The 18,923-nt window shown below is 35.1% G+C and overlaps 1 protein-coding gene across 1 annotated transcript in view; it reads right to left on the reverse strand.

Moving 5' to 3' along the window:
- ABCD2 (ATP binding cassette subfamily D member 2) overlaps positions 1–18,923 on the reverse strand; it is a 67,191-nt gene that overhangs the window by 25,980 nt on the left and 22,288 nt on the right. Inside the window, exon 6 of the mRNA XM_030322390.1 lies at positions 18,434–18,579. Within this exon, the coding sequence (XP_030178250.1) occupies positions 18,434–18,579 (146 nt within the window). The remainder of the gene's footprint in view (positions 1–18,433; positions 18,580–18,923) is intronic.

Raw genomic sequence — 18,923 nt, forward strand, 5'->3', positions numbered from 1 at the left:
TATCCAGAGAAGTTGGGATGATACTGAGTGTCTTTGGAAACATAACAGATGAGGACCTTATACCCAATGTTTATGTGATTAATTTGCATGTGATCCTTCCCAGCTTATAGGCCTGGAGTTTAACATTTTAAGCTAGCTCAAGTTCCTCTGGTCCTACTAGAGTTTTACAGAATTGATAAGCACTTAAAGTACCCTCTACTGAACTTTCCTTTCTAGACATATAGACCTATTCAGATCATCTTCTAAATATTTCAGGTAGACCAGTTACCATGTCAGAATGTTACTAGTTTACTTGCTCTGGCCCATCAGAGAGGGGATCCTGCAACATACCTACTACAAGCAACAAAATAAATAGATTGCTTATAATTAGCAGATATCAAAGAAGAAGCACTAACTAGTTTCAATTTACTCTTCTCTAAGTAACATTTAGAATCACCACTATTTGCTGTGGAAAAGATATCGGAATAAATTCATAGGTATCACATTATAATTTAAATAATAATTATTATTTAAACAATTATCATAATTGTTTTTCTTTGTAATCTGGGATGACTTCAAATGCATCTATATTTAAAACTATTAGGGGCGCCTGGGTGGCGCAGTCGGTTAAGCGTCCAACTTCAGCCAGGTCACGATCTCACGGTCCGTGAGTTCGAGCCCCGCGTCGGGCTCTGGGCTGATGGCTCAGAGCCTGGAGCCTGTTTCGGATTCTGTGTCTCCCTCTCTCTCTGCCCCTCCCCCGTTCATGCTCTGTCTCTCTCTGTCCCAAAAATAAGTAAAAAACGTTCAAAAAAAAAAAACTATTAGTTATAATAGTAAAATTAAAATTATTTCAGATCAAATCAATTCGCAGTGATTATGGCTTTTTATATTTATATTACAAATGTCTCAGGGTACATTTATAATTTGTATTCTACTCCCACTTTTCTGTGTTAACATTTAAAAATCTGACAGTTTAGGGGCCCCTGGGTGGCTCAGTGGGTTAAGCGTCCGACCTCGGCTGGGGTCACGATCTCACGGTCTGTGAGTTTGAGCCCCATGTCGGGCTCTGGGCTGATGGCTCAGAGCCTGGAGCCTGCTTCCGGTTCTGTGTCTCCCTCTCTCTCTGCCCCTCCCCCATTCATGCTCTGTCTCTCTCTGTCTCAAAAATGAATGAACGTTAAAAAGAAAAAAAAAAAAAAGAAAAAATCTGACCGTTTATGATTGCGTTGGTAAAATGTATTAACATTTCTTAGGGTTTATACTCATGGTATCTCTATTTTTTTCTTTAATAGAGACAAAAGTAGAAAGAAGGAGAAAGTGTTGAGAAATGTTGGCTCTGTCTCTTGTGCTTGGAGTCTGGAATGATCACCCAAAATGTGAAATGTTTCATAGTCATCTGGAATTTAATTTTCAACAATGGTTATAAAAATTTCACAGCAATATTAACTAGATTTAAACATGATATGTGTTAAATTTAAGAATAAGGTACTGCTAAGTACTGCTGTGTAACCATAGTGATAAGAAGTTAACAATCTGAAAGCCATAAGATCTAGCTATTAATAATTCATATAAATGTACACACTGGGACCAATCATGTCATCTGATTTTTCTCATGAATAGCAAGAATTAAATTTGAGTCCTCAATGCATAAGTCATTCCTAATATTCTTTTTTTTTTTTTTTTTTTTTAAATTTTTTTTTTCAACGTTTATTTATTTTTGGGACAGAGAGAGACAGAGCATGAACGGGGGAGGGGCAGAGAGAGAGGGAGACACAGAATCGGAAACAGGCTCCAGGCTCTGAGCCATCAGCCCAGAGCCTGACGCGGGGCTCGAACTCCCGGACCGCGAGATCGTGACCTGGCTGAAGTCGGACGCTTAACCGACTGCGCCACCCAGGCGCCCCCCTAATATTCTTTAAATAAATATGTAGCAAAAAGAAGAAATGCTCAACTAAAGATATATTAACTATTATTGAAATTATATTTTTAGGATGTTATTCCTAGGCACCAAAGGAGAGATGTGCACTGCCCCCTGAAGAGCAGGGACTGTATTTATTTCCAAGTAATAAGAATAATGTAGTGGAATAATCAAAGCATGGCTAACCTGATGAGAATGCGAACTTCTTAAAAGTCAACTTTAAGAATATTTATCATTATATTAGATTACCATTTGAAATCCCTATTATTTGACTTTTTCACCTACAAAAATTCTAATTCCATATGGTGCAACCTAATAATTGACTCATAAATTGAGGAAAAGTTTTAGAAGCAAAGGAAGATTTTTTCCATTATTATTTTCATAAATTAACCCATAGAAGAGTTAAATATGAAAAAAATTATCCTAAATATTTTCCCAAGCAAAAGAAAGCTATAGGAAATTGTTTACATTTATAGATTCTTTAAGAGAGTTTTAAAAAACTGAACTGTACCAACTACTACACAGGAAGTACCAAAATGTATACTTTCAATTGTCAGCCAATTGCCCAAAGATATTTATGCAAAGTTTACTTGCTTTTAGTCTAATAGTTATAAAGCAAAGGAAAAGAAGTGAATTAGCTACAGCCATATTACTGAGCCTTCTTCATGGCAAAAATCATTTCTTTTACAAGGGACATGTGAAGTGGCAAATATTTATCCCCATCATAAAGAGGATTACGTGACATATCTAGTGCATGCAGCAAAATAAATAGTTTGCTTCCTAAATAGTATATGGAGCCAGACTGATTTGTCAGTAGAAACCAAATCTATGGAGATGTTCATCCACTCATTTATTCAATCATTCATCAGGTGTTCATTGCACTGTTATAATATACTTTTCTTTAGATTCAGTAGATACCACCAGTGCCGTACAGATATGCAGATGCCCTTTCTAGCTTATATTCTATAAAGATTTGTTCAATAGTAACTCAACATGGGCAAAGTCTGTTCTAGTAATAACTCTCACTCCCTAAGCCCAGATTTGTCTAATTTGGGGGCAGCAAGACCAGTGTATGTGTAACCAACTGGGTATGGGGCTCCATGAGTAGCCCTGAATTAAGCATATCACATTCTTCCTTTATTCCAGCGACCCTTTCAGACCAACATTCCACTCAGGCAATGGTCCGGGTAGCCTGCATCTTACTTAAATAAACACATTCTTTGTCCTTCAGAGGCTCTCCCTATTTTTTTTTTTTTGCACTTAGAGATTCATTAAGAATCAAAAAGTCTGAAAACTAGAAACCCAGAGGAAAATGGTAATTGAGATATTTAACTTGCATTCCCCTATATTCTTACTTAGATCCTTTTCCAGGCCACATCCTCATTTTTAAATCTGACAGCTGAGGCAAAAGAAAGGAAAAAGAAAAAAAAAAGCAAAGCAAAGGAAAGCAAGGATCTCACTGAAAATACTTTATTGACTATGAGGTTACTCTGTCTGCCATGGAGAGAGGAGGCAAACTAGGTCTTCTAACCTCCCTCCTGATCTCACATGCTCCTGGTTCTCTAATAGTCATTCTCTGGTTTTATATGTGTGGCTTAAATGATGGTCTACTATAACATAGTTCTGGAAATAGGAAATAGGAAATCCTGGATTTGGGGCGTATTTATATAGAAACAATTCAAAGGGATGTGCAGATTTTTTTTTTAAAAAATGATTTTTTAATGTTTATTTATTTTTGAGAGACAGAGACAGAGACTGAACAAGGGAGAGGCAGAGAGAGAGGGAGACACAGAATCTGAAGCAGGCTCCAGGCTCCGAGCTGTCAGCACAGAGCCCATTGTGGGGCTTCAACCCACGAACCAGGAGATCATGACTTGAGCTGAAGTTGGATGCTTAACCAACTGAACCACCCAGGTGCCCTAGGATGTTCAGATTTTTAAGTATCTACAAAACTCATTTGACACATACATATCTTGGCCTGCGATGCAGTTTGTCAATGTGGGTGCTATTGGTGTTATTTAAGTGTTTTGTTCATTCTGTTGAACTACTTAAACCAAAAATCTTGCACTGTTGCAGAATACAGTCTCTTTTTTTGACAACATAAAGGTTAAATAATGATTTTTAACGCCATAATCCATTGTTAAAATTAAGATTTGCTTGTTTTATATCTCTTCAGGAAGTCTGATTTTATTTTTTTTTTAAACTTTTTTTTTTTTTCAACGTTTATTTATTTTTGGGACAGAGAGAGACAGAGCATGAACGGGGGAGGGGCAGAGAGAGAGGGAGACACAGAATCGGAAACAGGCTCCAGGCTCCGAGCCATCAGCCCAGAGCCTGACGCGGGGCTCGAACTCCCGGACCGCGAGATCGTGACCTGGCTGAAGTTGGACGCTTAACCGACTGCGCCACCCAGGCGCCCCAGGAAGTCTGATTTTAAATTAAGGGAATATTTTTAGAGATTTTTTAAAAACTTTATAGATAAGTGGGTTTTACAAGAATACGAAAGAATAGAGAACATATTCTAATCTGAAAGTGATCTGACCATAGTTTAAAGGAATTTCAATGTTACACAAGAATATAGTTTCCTTCACATTAACATAAATGAATGACAGCCAGTACTATGCTAAAATTGCGTGGGATTGCCATGTTCCCCCAGCATTATATGGACCTCTGCTTCTGAACAATAGCTTAATATTAATACAGATTTAGCATACCAAACAAACAACCCTAGATGGTGATACTTGCAAGGTCAGGCAAGAGAGTAGTAATTTTTTAGAGAAATATGCCCTGCTGCTAGCAATACCCAAGTGAAAATGACTTTAGAGTCAGACACACGTAAGTTCAAATGTTAGCTGTAGTCAGCTGCTTGACTTCAACCTAAGTTTTCTCACCTATAAAATAGGAATACTAATGCCAACTTTATGTGTTTTCATACAGAAAAATTAGAAACATATAATATGTGTAGAATAGTGACTAATGCATAATAATTAGTGTATTTTAAATTAACAAAAAGCAAAACAAAACAAAAAACAAAGTAGTAAGACCAGAGATACTTAACCCTTGCTAAAGATGCCCCAGGATCCATCAATTATTTCAAGAGGTCATAAGATTCTCAACTAAAAATCAATATTAATTCACTTTATGGTAAAAATAACATAGGCTAGTCAACTATACTTCAGTAAAAAAAAAAAAAAAAAGTAAAAATGCAAAGGCTAAATCATTAAAGGCATGAGTGGAAATGCCATCCCAGAAAGCATGGATTAAATGCTGGCACTGTTAAAAGAAGAGGTTTCATGTCATAAGCTCATCTAACTAAGAAAAACAATTGAAAAAGACAGAAATTTTTGAAAGTGAATGCAAACTATAAAAGAATCATAGTTTGTTATTCCCCATAAATCTGGGACAGCGCTCAAGAAGATTTAATTACTATGATTGTCTGAGAAAACATTAAGGTCAAACAGTGGTTTATTTTTTCTTTTCAATCACAGGTAGATGTTTTTAATGTGATTATTTCGTTAATCTGAAAATAAGAGGCAGTGAATGCAGAGGGATTTATATCCAGAGATTTGATGAACTCTAACTTCAGGCTCTGAAATGCTATGTAACTCAAAGTATTAAAGTCTCTAATCTCTTTGAACTCCAATTTAATTATTCAAAATATTCTATTTAGCATGACTTATGCAGAGCATAATCAGTAAGTGCTGTTTATACATTAAAAGATAGTCAGAGGTAACTATCTATATTTAATTTTCTTTACAATCTTTTTAATCATGCTATCATTCTTACATACAATCAAATTTAGGATTTTTCTCTTTCATTTAACTTAAAAAGTGTGGTTCATAACTACTTTATTAAGCAGTATTTACATTTAGTCTAGAAGATTAAGCTACATGGTACTTGAATATACTCTCCTGGAATGAAGTAGTAAACAATTACTGAACTGATAAATAAAATGTTTGGTTTTTTTTTTATAATTTCAGAATATCTGCTGACAAAAGAGAATGAGAAGTAATGATTATAATAGAAGTTATGTCATCTTTTATATTTCTCAAGGAGCATTAACAGACTAAAATTAACATGTAAGGTTATATTACATATGTAAGGAAAATGTACCATTTACTTATAAAGAGGAGAGAAGTTCCTTAGGTGGAAATTAGACAAATGGCAGACAGACCCACAAGTACCAAAAATTTTAAAAACTCAAAGAGGGGTGCCTGGGTGGCTCAGTCAGTGGAGCATCTGACTTCAGCTCAGGTCATGATCTCACAGTTTGTAAGTTCAAGCCCTGCATCAGGCTCACTGCTGTCAGCACAGAGCCCGCTTTGGATCCTCTGCCCCTCCTCTGCTTACTCTCTCTCTCAAAAATAAGCAAACAAATGTTTAAACTTTTATTTAAAACAAAAGTAATTCAAAGAACTTCAGCATGAAGAACACTTTAGCACTGCTTACGGACCTAGGGGATGGGTACTGTTATTTCCGGGATATATCAATGACATAATATTCGTGGAGGTGAGTCTAATAAATGCTTGCTTTTCTCAGAGTGGTATATTAGAGAAAAGGTGGATAGGCCAACCTTGCTTAGAAGTGTCCAAAAAGAAAACAATAATTGTATGTGTACTTGAATCTGAGACATTTCTGATCTATTTAGTCATGGGAGAAACATCTAATTCATGACAACTGTTAAAATCCTAATTAACTTTCAAAACCTGGGTCAACTGACACACTGTTATATCATGGTTTTCCTCCTTTTGAACATCTACAGCATTTCTTGCTTTTCTTGAAGCACTTTTTTCCTACTTTTATTGAGTTGATTGCATGTTTTTGTTTATAACCAATTTAACATAGCTCTACATTGAGAGTGATTATGTCTTACTGGTCTATCCCTACATAGTATCTTATAGCAGGGCTTTAATAAACACTTAAAATTAAAAAAAAAAGTATTGACAAAAAATAATATACATTAATGTTCCCAAGATATGAAGTATAATATCCTGGCCATTCTATGCCTCTTTTTCCTCCTTTTGTTTTTTCTGTTGTCTGTTTCTTTTAAAAAATGTTTAGTCAAATTTAATTCAACTCTTATAATACAGTCCTCTCACTTTCCTAACCTTTTACTTCTCAACCCCCAAAGTCAAAGATAGACAAAAATTTGCACAAGTTTTCTTTTCATACACAATTATGGGAAGTCTGAATCTATTTCAGATCTGTTGAATGTTAAGTATTAAGGCATAAGGATTGAGTAGTAACAACATCATGGTTAAAATTTCTGTCCCAACATATTTCTACCAAGGAAGGGTAGTGAGAGCAAGAGCTCTGGGAACAGAATTACATAGTGGGTTGGTGACCAACTGGAGACTGTTGCTGAGGAGAAATATGTGAAGTATACAAATGGTCTTCTGGATGATTAAAAAGAAGAAAAAGTAATATGAAAGACCCAAGATTTTGCTACCTTTTGTTAACAAACACCTATTTCTTATGTCTTTCTTCCTTCCCTCCCTTCTCTCCATTCCTTCCCTCTTTGTTCCTTCCCCACTCTCTCCTTCCCTCTCCTCACTCTCTGTGCCCCCAAACCCCACCAAAATGTTTCAATTCCCCATTTAGGTGAATGTTAGCATATAATAATGTTTTGTTAGCAGGTGAACTAAACAAGTAAAAGATTGGACTTTTGAGGTTTAATGGCTGAAGAACTTACAACATGACTAATGGGTCATAAATTAGTGGATTAGTGAATGCAAAAGCAGATCACAAATCTACCCTTGGGTAGTTGGGAAGACAGAGAAACTGCACCAAGAATTGACAAAAGAAATTCGGGATCTGTATTCAAGTGGAAAACTTTTCCTAGGGTCAAGATGGCTAACAGTAGGGAATAATGAGTTTCAGTCATCAGTTTGAAGATTACAATACAGTCACATTATTCAGGAATTTCAGTCTCCAATAGCCTAAAATTGCCAAAATATTTTTTAAAGTTACATCTGAGCAAAACAAAACATTTCACCATACATCATCCCATAGATTTAGAGTACTAAATCTACATTAGAGATAACATTTTTCTTTGCTAAAACGTATCAAATGTTCTAGTAGTTATTGTATCCAATCATTAATGAAATAGGATGAGAGGAAGCTGTTTTGAAACTAATTTATCTAGCACAATATTTATTTCTATTGAACTAAGGCCCAGATTTTCTTTTATCTGGTTCTCATTATTAACATTGTTTAAGTATTAGAAGACAGTATCTGGGCTGATATTGAGGAGATTTCACAATTTCTTAGGAATTCAGGTTTCCCAGCTTGCAAAGTGAGCCACAGCAACACTCTCTGAAGATGTGATTTAAAATGTAAGTGTCGGGGCGCCTGGGGTGGCTCAGTCAGTTAAGTGTCCAACTTTGGCTCAGGTCATGATCTTGCGGTCGATGAGTTCGAGCCCCGCGTCGGACTCTGTGCTGAGAGCCTGGAGCCTGTTTCAGATTCTGTGTCTCCCTCTCTCTCTGACCCTCCCCCGTTCATGCTCTGTCTCTCTCTGTCTCAAAAATAAATAAACGTTAAAAATAATTAAAATAAAATAAAATAAAATGTAAGTGTCCCAATTTGCTTAATTAGAACATTTATTTTCCTCAGTTCACTTTTTTCTTTTGAATACAAATGATATTATTAGATATCACCTTAACAAAATCCACTCCTTTTCCCCCATGAAAATAACAATGAGATCCACCCTCTATCAAGACGTCTTTCAGTCATAAAAAGTGAAAACAGGGAGATGTTTAGTAAAGTCTGTTAGTGACTCATGAAATTTATCTGTAGGTACATAAAACTCGATCCTGTATTCACTTTAGTTTTTTTTTTCTGCCAAAGTAGTACTTAATCAATATTCTGCTTCCCTAAATTAATGCAATAAACCATTAGATAATAATTCTCATTAATACGGATATTTGAAGAAGAAATGTTTAACTATTGGCAAATATTTTGAAGTAGGTTGTCACAGCTTTCTTTGAAATCATAAACACTTATGAGATTATTTTCAAATGTTCTTGAAAAAAATCAGCAGTGTTTAGGATATAAGAAATAAATACTACATTTAGTCTCTCGGTTTACATATACATTTATGTACATTTTATGCTTTTTTGCATATTATTTTGCATATGAGATATTTGTCTTATAAAATGTTAAATATAAATACAAATTTTCATATTTCTAGAAGCTATATAATCAAGATAAAATGACTTTTAACAGTAATTATTTTAAAACACCTTTAACCTTAAAAAACAGAGTTTCAGTCTCATGTCTTCCTAACTAAGTTGCAGTTGACCTTTTGCTTAGCCAACAGTAAATTTCATAACTAAGAACAAGTTTCTCAGTGATTTAGGTTCATTGCAAAATAACATAGGTCTCTCTGAGGGCAAACACTGGGATTTATGTACTTCCTTTATTTTCCCACTTTTTAAAGATTTGGTAAAATACACGTGGCATAAAATTTGCCATTTTAACCATTTTTACGTGCACAGTCCAGTGGCATTATTTTGGGGTTTTTTTTCAGTTTTACTGAGATAAAATTGACATACAACATTGCGTAAGTTTAAGATATAAAAATGTTGATTTGATGTACTTATATATAGCAAAATGATCACTGAAATGTTACCTGATGACTTTATCACTCACATATTATCATTACTTATTATGGTGAGAACATTTTAGATTACTCTCTCAACAACTTCCAAGTGTATGTTATTGTTAATGGTCATCATGACACTGTGTATTAGATTCCCTGAACTTAATCATCTTCTAACTAGAATTTTGTGCTCCTGACCAACATCTTCCCATTTCCTCTACTCTCTGGCTCCTGGTAACCACCATTCTATTCTCTGTTTCTATAAGTTTGGCTTTTTTAGATTCTACATGTAGGTGTTATCATATAGTATTCGTCTTTCTTTGTCAGATATTTCACTTAGCATAATGCCCTCAAGATCCATTCATGTTGTCATAGATACCAGGATTTCCTTCTTTCTCTTGGCTGAAGAAGTTTCCTGTGTGTGTGTGTGTGTGTGTGTGTGTGTGTGTGTGTACTATATCTTTTCTTGCCATTCAACTGTTGATGGACACTGAGGTTGTTTTCATATTTTGGCTATTGCAAATAATGCTGCAATGAACATGGGAATACAGATATCTCTTCAAGATCCTGTTTTCATTTCCTTTAGTTATATATACCCAGAAGTGGTGTTGCTGGATCATATGATAGTTCTTTTTAATTTTTTGTGGAGCTTCCATACTGTTTTCCATAATGGCTAAACCAATTTACATTCCCACTAACAGTGCACAAGGATCCCCTTTTCTCTACATCCTTGCCAACACTTGTTATCTCTTGTCTTTTTGATACCAGTCATTCTCACAAGCGTTAGGTGATATCTCATTGTCGATATGGTTTGCATTTAGTGATGTTACCATCTTTTCATGTACCCATTGGCCATTTGTCTTTGAAAAAAAGTGTCTAGGGGCGCCTGGGTGGCGCAGTCGGTTGAGCGTCCGACTTCAGCCAGGTCACGATCTTGCGGTCCGTGAGTTCGAGCCCCGCGTCAGGCTCTGGACTGATGGCTCGGAGCCTGGAGCCTGTTTCCGATTCTGTGTCTCCCTCTCTCTCTGCCCCTCCCCAATTCATGCTCTGTCTCTCTCTGTCCCAAAAATAAAATAAAAAAAAAAAAAAAACGTTGAAAAAAGAAAAAAAGAAAAAAAGTGTCTGTTCAATTCTCTGCCCATTTTTAAATCAGACTGAGTTTTTGCTAATGAGCTGTATGTGTTCTTTATATTTTTTGGATATTAAACCCTTACTAGATATAATATTTACAAATATTTTCTCCCCTTCTATATGTTGATGTAGTCCCACTTATTGATTTTTGCCTTTGCTGTTTGTGCTTTCGGTGTTATATCCAAAAAATCATTGCCAAGACCAATGACAAGGAGCTTTTCCCCTATTTTCTTCTAGGACTTTTATGGTTTCAAGTCTCACATTAAGTTTTCAATCCATCTCAAGTTCATTTTTGTGAGTGGTGTAAATACAGTTCCAATTTCATTTTTCTAATGTGGTCATCTAGTTTTGTTTTTTTTTTTTAAACCTTTATTAAAGAGACTATCCTTTCCTCATTGTGTAGTCATGGCTCCCTTGTCAAATATGCAGGGGTTTATTTCTGGTCTTTTGATTCTATTCCACTGGTCTATGTCTATTTTTATGCTAGCATCATACTGTTTTGGTGACTATAGGTTTGCAGTATAGCTGAAATCAGAAGTGCAATGCTTCCAGCTTTGTTCTTCTTTCTCAGGATTGCTTTCTCTATTCAGGTCAGTTTGTGGCTCCACACAATTTTTAGGATTGTTTTTTTTTTTTTCTATTTCTATAAAAAATGCCATTGAGATTTTGACCAGAATTGCACTGAATCTATAGACAGCTTTGGGTAGTTTGGACATTTTAGTAATATTAATTCTTCCAATCCATGAACTTGGGATGTCTTTCCATTTGTGTCTTCTTTAGTTTCTTTCATCAAAGTCATATAGTTTCAATATACAGATCTCTCACCCCCTTGGTCAAATTTATACCTAAGTACTTTATTGTTTTCAATGGTATTGTAAATAAGATTATTTTACTTTTTTTCAGATACTTTGTTGTTAGTGTATAGAAATGCAGTTAATTTCTGTATGTTGGTTTTGTATCCTACAACTTCATTTAATTCAGGATTTGTCCTGAATGTTTTGGTGGAGCCTTCAGGCTTTTCTATATGTATGTAAGATCATACCATCTACTAACAAAGACAATTTACTTCTTCCCTTTTGATTTGGATGTCTTTTATTTCTTTATATTGCCTAATTGCTCTGGCTAGAAATTCCAGTACTATGTTGAATAACAGTGGTCAGATTAGGCACTCTTGTCTTGTTCTTGAGATCTTAGATAAAAAGCTTTCACTTTCAACTTTTCACTGTTGAGTATTATGTTAGCTGTGCGTTTGTCATATATGGCCTTTTATAATGTTGAGGTATGTTCCTTACATACCCACCTTATTGGGAGATTTTGTCATGAGAGCATGTTGTATTTTTTCAAATGCTTTTTCTTCATCTATTGAGATAATCATACGATTTTTATTCTATTCATGTGGTGCATCACATTTATTGATTTGCATATGTTGAACACATCCCAGGAATAAATCTTCCTTAATCATAGCATGATTCTTTTAATGAGCTGTTAAATTTGGTTTGTTAATTTTGTTGAGAATTTTTACATCTATATTTATCTCGGATATTGGTCTATAGTTTTCTTATTTTGTAGAGTCCTTATCTTGCTTTGTTATCAGGGTAGTGCTGGCCTCATAAAATAAGTTTGGGAGTGCTCTCTCCTCTTTGATTTTTTGGAAGAATTTAAGAAGACTGACATTAATTCTTCTTTAAATGTTTGTTAGAAATTAACCAGTGAAACCAACTGGTTTTGGCTTTTCTTTCCTGGAAGGTTTTTCATTACTAATTTAATCTCCTTTCTTGTTATTGGTCTTTTCATATTTTCTTTCTTCATAATTCAGTCTTGGTAAATTGGTTATTTCTAGGCAGTCGTCCATTTCTTCTAGGTTATCCAATTTGTTAGTATAACATTGTTCACAATAGTTTTTTAAGAACGTATATATTTTAGATGTATCAGTTGTAATATCTCCCCTTTCATTTCTAATTTTATTCATGAGTCTTCTTTCTTTTTCCTTTAGTCTAGCTGAAGATTTATCAATATTGTTTATCTTTTCAAATTATTAGCTCTTAGGTTTGTTGATCTTTTTTATTGTTCTTTTGGTCTCTATTTCATTTATTTCTGCTCTGATATTAGTTATGTCCTTCCTTCTGTTAACTGTGGTCTTTATTTTTTCTTCTTTTTCTAGTTCTTTGAGGCACGAAGTTAAGTTTATTAGAAACATCTTTTTTCATTTTTAATACAGGCATTTATTGATATAAATGATCGCCTTAGAACTGCTATTGTAGCATCCCATATGTTTAGTTTCCATTTTCATTTGTTTCAAGATTTTTTAATTTCTCTTTTGATTTCTTCTTTGACCCATATTGGTTGCTCAGGAGCGTGTTATTTAATTTTCACATATTTGTAAATTTTCCAGCTTTCCTCCTATTATTGATACTAGTTTCACACTATTATAATGAAAAAAAAATACTTGGTATGATTTCAATCTTCTTAAATTTGCTAAGACTAGTTCTGTGTTATATGTCAGACAATGTTCCATGCGTGCTTGAGAAGAATATGTAGTTTACTGCTTTTGGATAGAATATCTGTGTATGTCTGTTAGGTCCATTTGGTGTAAAGTATGGTTTGAGTCCAATGTTTCTTGTTAATTTTCTGTCTGAATGATCTATCTGTTGTTGAAAGTAGGATACTGAAGTCCCCAACTATTCATGTATTGTGTAACTTCCTTCAGATTTGTTAGTATTTGCTTAATATGCACCCATATTTAATATTTGTTAGTATTTGCTTATATATGCACCCAACTCCACTGTTGGGTGCATATATATTACAATTATTGTACCTTCTTGACACATTGGACACATTATCATTATATAATGACCTTCTTTGTCTCTTGTTACCATTTTTCACCAGAAGTGTGTTTTGTCTGATATAAGCATGGCTACTCCTGGTGTCTTTTGGTTTCCATTTACATGGAATATCTTTTTTCATCCCTTCACTTGCAATCTATGTGTGTCCTTAAAGCTGAAGCTTGTTTTGTTTTTTTTTGTTTGTTTGTTTGTTTTTTGTTTTTTGTTTTTATCCATCCGTCCTGTCTATGCCTTTTGATTGGAGAATTCAATCCATTTACATTTAGAGTAAGTGTTAATAAGCAAGGACTTACTAATACTGGCTTATTGTTTTCTGGCTTTTTTTGTAGTTCTCTGACTTCTTTCTTCCTCTTCATAGCCCTCCTTTGTGAATTGCTGATTTTCTTTTTTCTTTTTCTTTTTTATTTTTTTAATTTTATTTTTTAAATTTACATCCAAATTAGTTAGCATATAGTGCAACAATGATTTCGGGAGTAGATTCCTTAGTGCCCCTTACCCATTTAGCCCATCTCCCCTCCCAAAACCCCTTCCAGTAACCCTCTGTTTGTTCTCCGTATTTATGAGTCTCTTATGTTTTGTCCCCCTCCTTGTTTTTATATTAGTTTTGTTTCCCTTCCCTTATGTTCATCTGTTTTGTCTCTTAAAGTCCGCATATGAGTGAAGTCATATGATATTTGTCTTTCTCTGACTGACTGATTTCACTTAGCATAATACCCTCCAGTTCCATTCACATAGTTGCAAATGGCAAGATTTCATTCTTTTTGATTGCCAAGTAATACTCTGTATATACCACATCTTCTTTATCCATTAATCCATCGATGGACATTTGGGCTCTTTCCATACTTTGGCTATTGTTGATAGTGCTGCTAAAAACACTGGGGTGCATGTATCCCTTCGAAACACACCTGTATCCCTTGGATAAATGCCTAGTAGTGCAATTGCTGGGTTGTAGGGTAGTTCTGTTTTTAGTTTTTTGAGGAACCTCCATACTGTTTTCCAGAGTGACTGCACCGGCTTGCATTCCTACCAACAATACAAAAGAGATCATCTTTCTCCTCATCCTCGCCAACTTCTGTTGTTGCCTGAGTTGTTAATGTTAGCCATTCTGACAGGTTTAAGGTGGTATCTCATTGTGGTTTTGATTTGTATTTCCCTGATGAGGAGTGATGTTGAGCATTTTTTTCATGTGTCGGTTGGCCATCTGGATATCTTCTTTGGAGCAGTGTCTATTCATGTCTTTTGCCCCTTTCTTCACTGGATTATATATTTTTGGGGGTGTTGAGTTGGATAAGTTCTTTATAGATTTTGGATACTAACCCTGTATCTGATATGTCATTTGCAAATATCTTCTCCCATTCTGTCGGTTGCCTTTTAATTTTGCTGATTGTTTCCTTCGCTATGCAGAAGTTTTTTATTTTGATGAGATCCTAGTAGTTCATTTTTGCTTTTGTTTCTCTTGCCTCCAGAGATGCATTGAGTAAGAAGTTGCTGTGGCCAAGATCAAAGAGGTCTTTGCCTGTTTTCTCCTCAAGGATTTTGATGGCTTCCTGTCTTACATTGAGGTCTTTCATCCATTTTGAGTTTATTTTTGTGTATGGTGTAAGAAAGTGGTCCAGGTTCATTCTTCTGCCTGTCGCTGTCCAGTTTTCTCAGCACCACTTGCTGAAGAGACTGTCTTTATTCCATTGGATATTCTTTCCTGCTTTGTCAAAGTTTAGTTCGCCATACATTTGTGGGTCCATTTCTGGGTTCCCTATTCTGTTCCATTGATCTGAGTGTCTGTTCTTGTGCCAGTACGATACTGTCTTGATGATTACAGCTTTGTAGTATAATTTGAAGTCCAGGATTGTGATGTCTTCTGCTTTGGTTTTCTTTTTCAAGATTTCTCTGGCTCTTTGGGGTCTTTTCTGGTTCCATACAATTTTAGGATTATTTGTTCTAGCTCTGTGAAGAATGGTGGTGTTATTTTGATAGGGATTGCATTGAATATGTAGATTGCTTTGGGTAGTATCAACATTTTAACAATATTTGCTCTTCCTATCCAGGAGCATGGACTCTTTTTCCATTTTTTTGTGTCTTCTTCAATTTCTTTCATAGGCTGTCTATAGTTTTCAGTGTATAGATTTTTTCACCTCTTTGGTTAGATTTATTCCTAGGTATTTTATGGTTTTGGTGCAATTGTAAATGGGATAGATTCCTTGATTTCTCTTTCTGTTGTTTCATTGTTGGTGTATAGGAATGCGACCAATTTCTGTGTGTTGGTTTTATATCCTGCAACTTTGCTGAATTCATGAATCAGTTCTAGCAGATTTTTTTGGTGGAATCTTTAGGGTTTTCCAAATAGTATCATGTCATCTACAAAGAATGAAAGTTTGACCTCCTCCTGGCCAATTTGGATGCCTTTTATTTCTTTGTGTGAATTGGTGATTTTATGCAGTAGTATGCTGATTCCCTTGTTTTTATCTATGAATCTACTATAGGTTTTCACTTTGTGGTAACAACCTAACTTCAATTGCATATAAAAGCTCTACTCTGGGATGCCTAAGTGACTCAATCAGTTGAGGATCCAACTTAGGCTCAGGTCATGATCTCACAGTTCATGGGTTCAAGCCCTGTGTCAGGCTCTGTGCTGACAGCTCAGAGCCTGGAAACTGCTTCGGATTCTGTGCCACCCATTCTCTCTGCCCCCTCCCCTGCTCATGCTCTGTCTCTCTCTGTCTCTCAAAAATGAATGATCATTATAATTTTTTTAAAAAACTCGACCCTTTCTTTTATGTTCTTAATATCACAATTTATCTCTTTTTATATTGTGTATCACTTAAAAGTTACACGAGTTGTAGTGATTTTTAGTACTCTGTCCTCTAACTTTCATACTAATATTTAAGTGGTTAACATACCATCTTATTACAGTATTAGAATATTCTGAATTTGACTATATATTTACCTTAACTAGTGTTGTATATGTTCATATGTTTTCATGTTACTAGCTAGCTTCATTTCAGTTTCAAGAACTCTTTTCAGCATTTCAGGCAGGTCTAGTAGTGATGGATTCCCTCAGCTTTTGTTTGTCTGGGAAAGTCTTTATTTTTCCTTAATTTCTGAAGGATGATTTTGCTTGATTATGCACTTTTGTATGCCTTGGAAATGTCTTGTGTTGTTCAGGTTACAGCTATATTCAAGATCTGTACCTTTCTGGGGTGCCTGGGTGGCTCAGTTGGTTTAGCCTCCAACTTTGGCTCAGGTCATGATCTCATGGCACATGAGTTCGGGCCCCACGTAGGGCTCTGTGCTGACAGGTCACAGCCTGGAGCCTGCTTTGGATTCTGTGTCTCCCTCTCTCTCTGCCCCTAACCCACTTGCATTCTGTCTCTGTCTCTGTCTGTCTCAAAAATAAAAAAAAAAAATTTAAAAAAAACGAACTGTAACTTTTATATTATTTAGGAAATCTAAAATAGCTTAAAATATAAAATTTATATATACATGATTTTATTTGAATTGAGAGTAGAATTCTATGATAGAATATTTTCCTCATGATTCTATGCCTTATAACCTAAATTAAAAATTAAAAATCCATTTACTTAACACATTAGTGTCTGAAACTTAAGCTTTGGCAGGATAATTTAGTTGTCAGATTCAGAAGATCTCCCAAGAAACTTTAAAGCATATAGAGAAAGAGAAGGATTCTGGTGTCAAAAGATGTTATCTATTTTGTGGTAAACATAAGAATTCATGACACTACTCACATCCAATATTTTCTTATTGCTAACGCATCTCTTAATTCTCTTATACTTCAAGTAGCTTTCCACTGCTAACATAAGTCTTACTTTAAAAAAATTTTTTTTAATGTTTATTTATTTTTGAGAGAGAGACAGAGCATGAACAGGGGAGGGGCAGAGAGAGAGGGAGACACAGAATCGGAAGCAGGCTCCAGGCTCTGAGCCATCAGCCCAGAGCCCGAGGCGGGGCTGGAACTCAGGGACCACGAGATCGTGACCTGAGCTGAAGTCGGACGCTTACCCAACTGAGCCACCCAGGCGCTCCATAAGTCTTACTTTAAAGCAAAGAACCCCACATAACTTCATCTGCCTAACTACAACATGCGGTCTAAAAATTAACACCAGAGGGCAGGAAGGTGCAAGCACTTTATGACAAAAGAAAAGGAGCAAGACAGACATGTGATAGCACCATACCTGATATAAATTTCACATTTGCTCTGGTTCTATACCTCCAGCCTAAGTGCTCTTTTAGGTTCCACAGAAGAATGTTCTAACACAATAGGAGTAAGTACTCTGTGATGTCTACCTAACCCAGGGTGATGACAGATGGAAAAGATGAGCAGGAATAAATATTCCAAATTCTCACGTATGACTTTGTATTCAGATATTTCTAAATGCTTATGAGGAAAGATGGCTAAAGACTTCAAAAGAAACAATGTTCCTTTTAAATATTTCTATGCTTACTTTACACTCATTCTTAGAGTAAAATTTTAATTAAGGTAGTTTCAAATCATTAATAATATAGCATAACAGTAATAGAGACTATTTTATAAAGGCTCTTAAAATATAAGTGAACAATTTTAGAACATATGAATGTATACGGCTTGATGAAGAGATTAGTATACTATCCAGGTAATATTTTTTCTGTGAGAAGAGATAAGTTGACATCTAAAGCAATCAAATTATTCTTTCAACTAGCTTGCTATTCCTTGAGATTAACATCTGTAGTCTTTGAGTGCTCATTATATCTAGATAGATGGGAAAATAAAAAGAAGTGGTATTGTGCCGGAAACTTCTAATCAAAGCAATAATAAAACTTTTTGGATAACTAAATTTTTATTTCCTTAATAGCTGCTCTGAGTGAAAACTTGTTTAAAGATGATAAACTGAGGAGCCTAAGGAAATCAATATAATTCAAAAGAAAAATGAAATGTTCTTGTGATATAAAATATGTACCTACCTTTGTGGAATGTAGAACATATGTTGGGGAGGTGGTTTATAGAGGACTCCTTCATACACAGGCCAGAGCCCACTTAAAATTCTGAAGAGAGAACTTTTTCCACAACCATTGGGCCCAGTTATCAAAAGGTGCATTCCTTCTTGTACCTAGAGTAAGAAATAGAATTATAAACTGCAATATTTAAAAGTGATTTCATTTGGCAGCATTTAAAAGCAATTCTTTGCAAATTTGGAAACACATGATAACCTAGGATTAGCAAGGATTCAAAAAATATATATATCAGGACTGAGAACATCAAATTTGGCTTTGACTTTGCTCTGAGGCTAATAGCATGATAAGATAATCCAACTCCAAAGGAAATAGACCTTCTTGGAATGAGCACTGGATTTCTAAAATTTTAATTGAGGTCCTGTCATCAGATGTTATACACATATGTAGAAACAAAACCACATGGGAAATAAGAAAGTATAAAATTTTAAATTAACATATA

This window comes from Lynx canadensis, chromosome B4 (genome assembly GCF_007474595.2).
Source record: "Lynx canadensis isolate LIC74 chromosome B4, mLynCan4.pri.v2, whole genome shotgun sequence".
NCBI lineage: Eukaryota > Metazoa > Chordata > Mammalia > Carnivora > Felidae > Lynx > Lynx canadensis.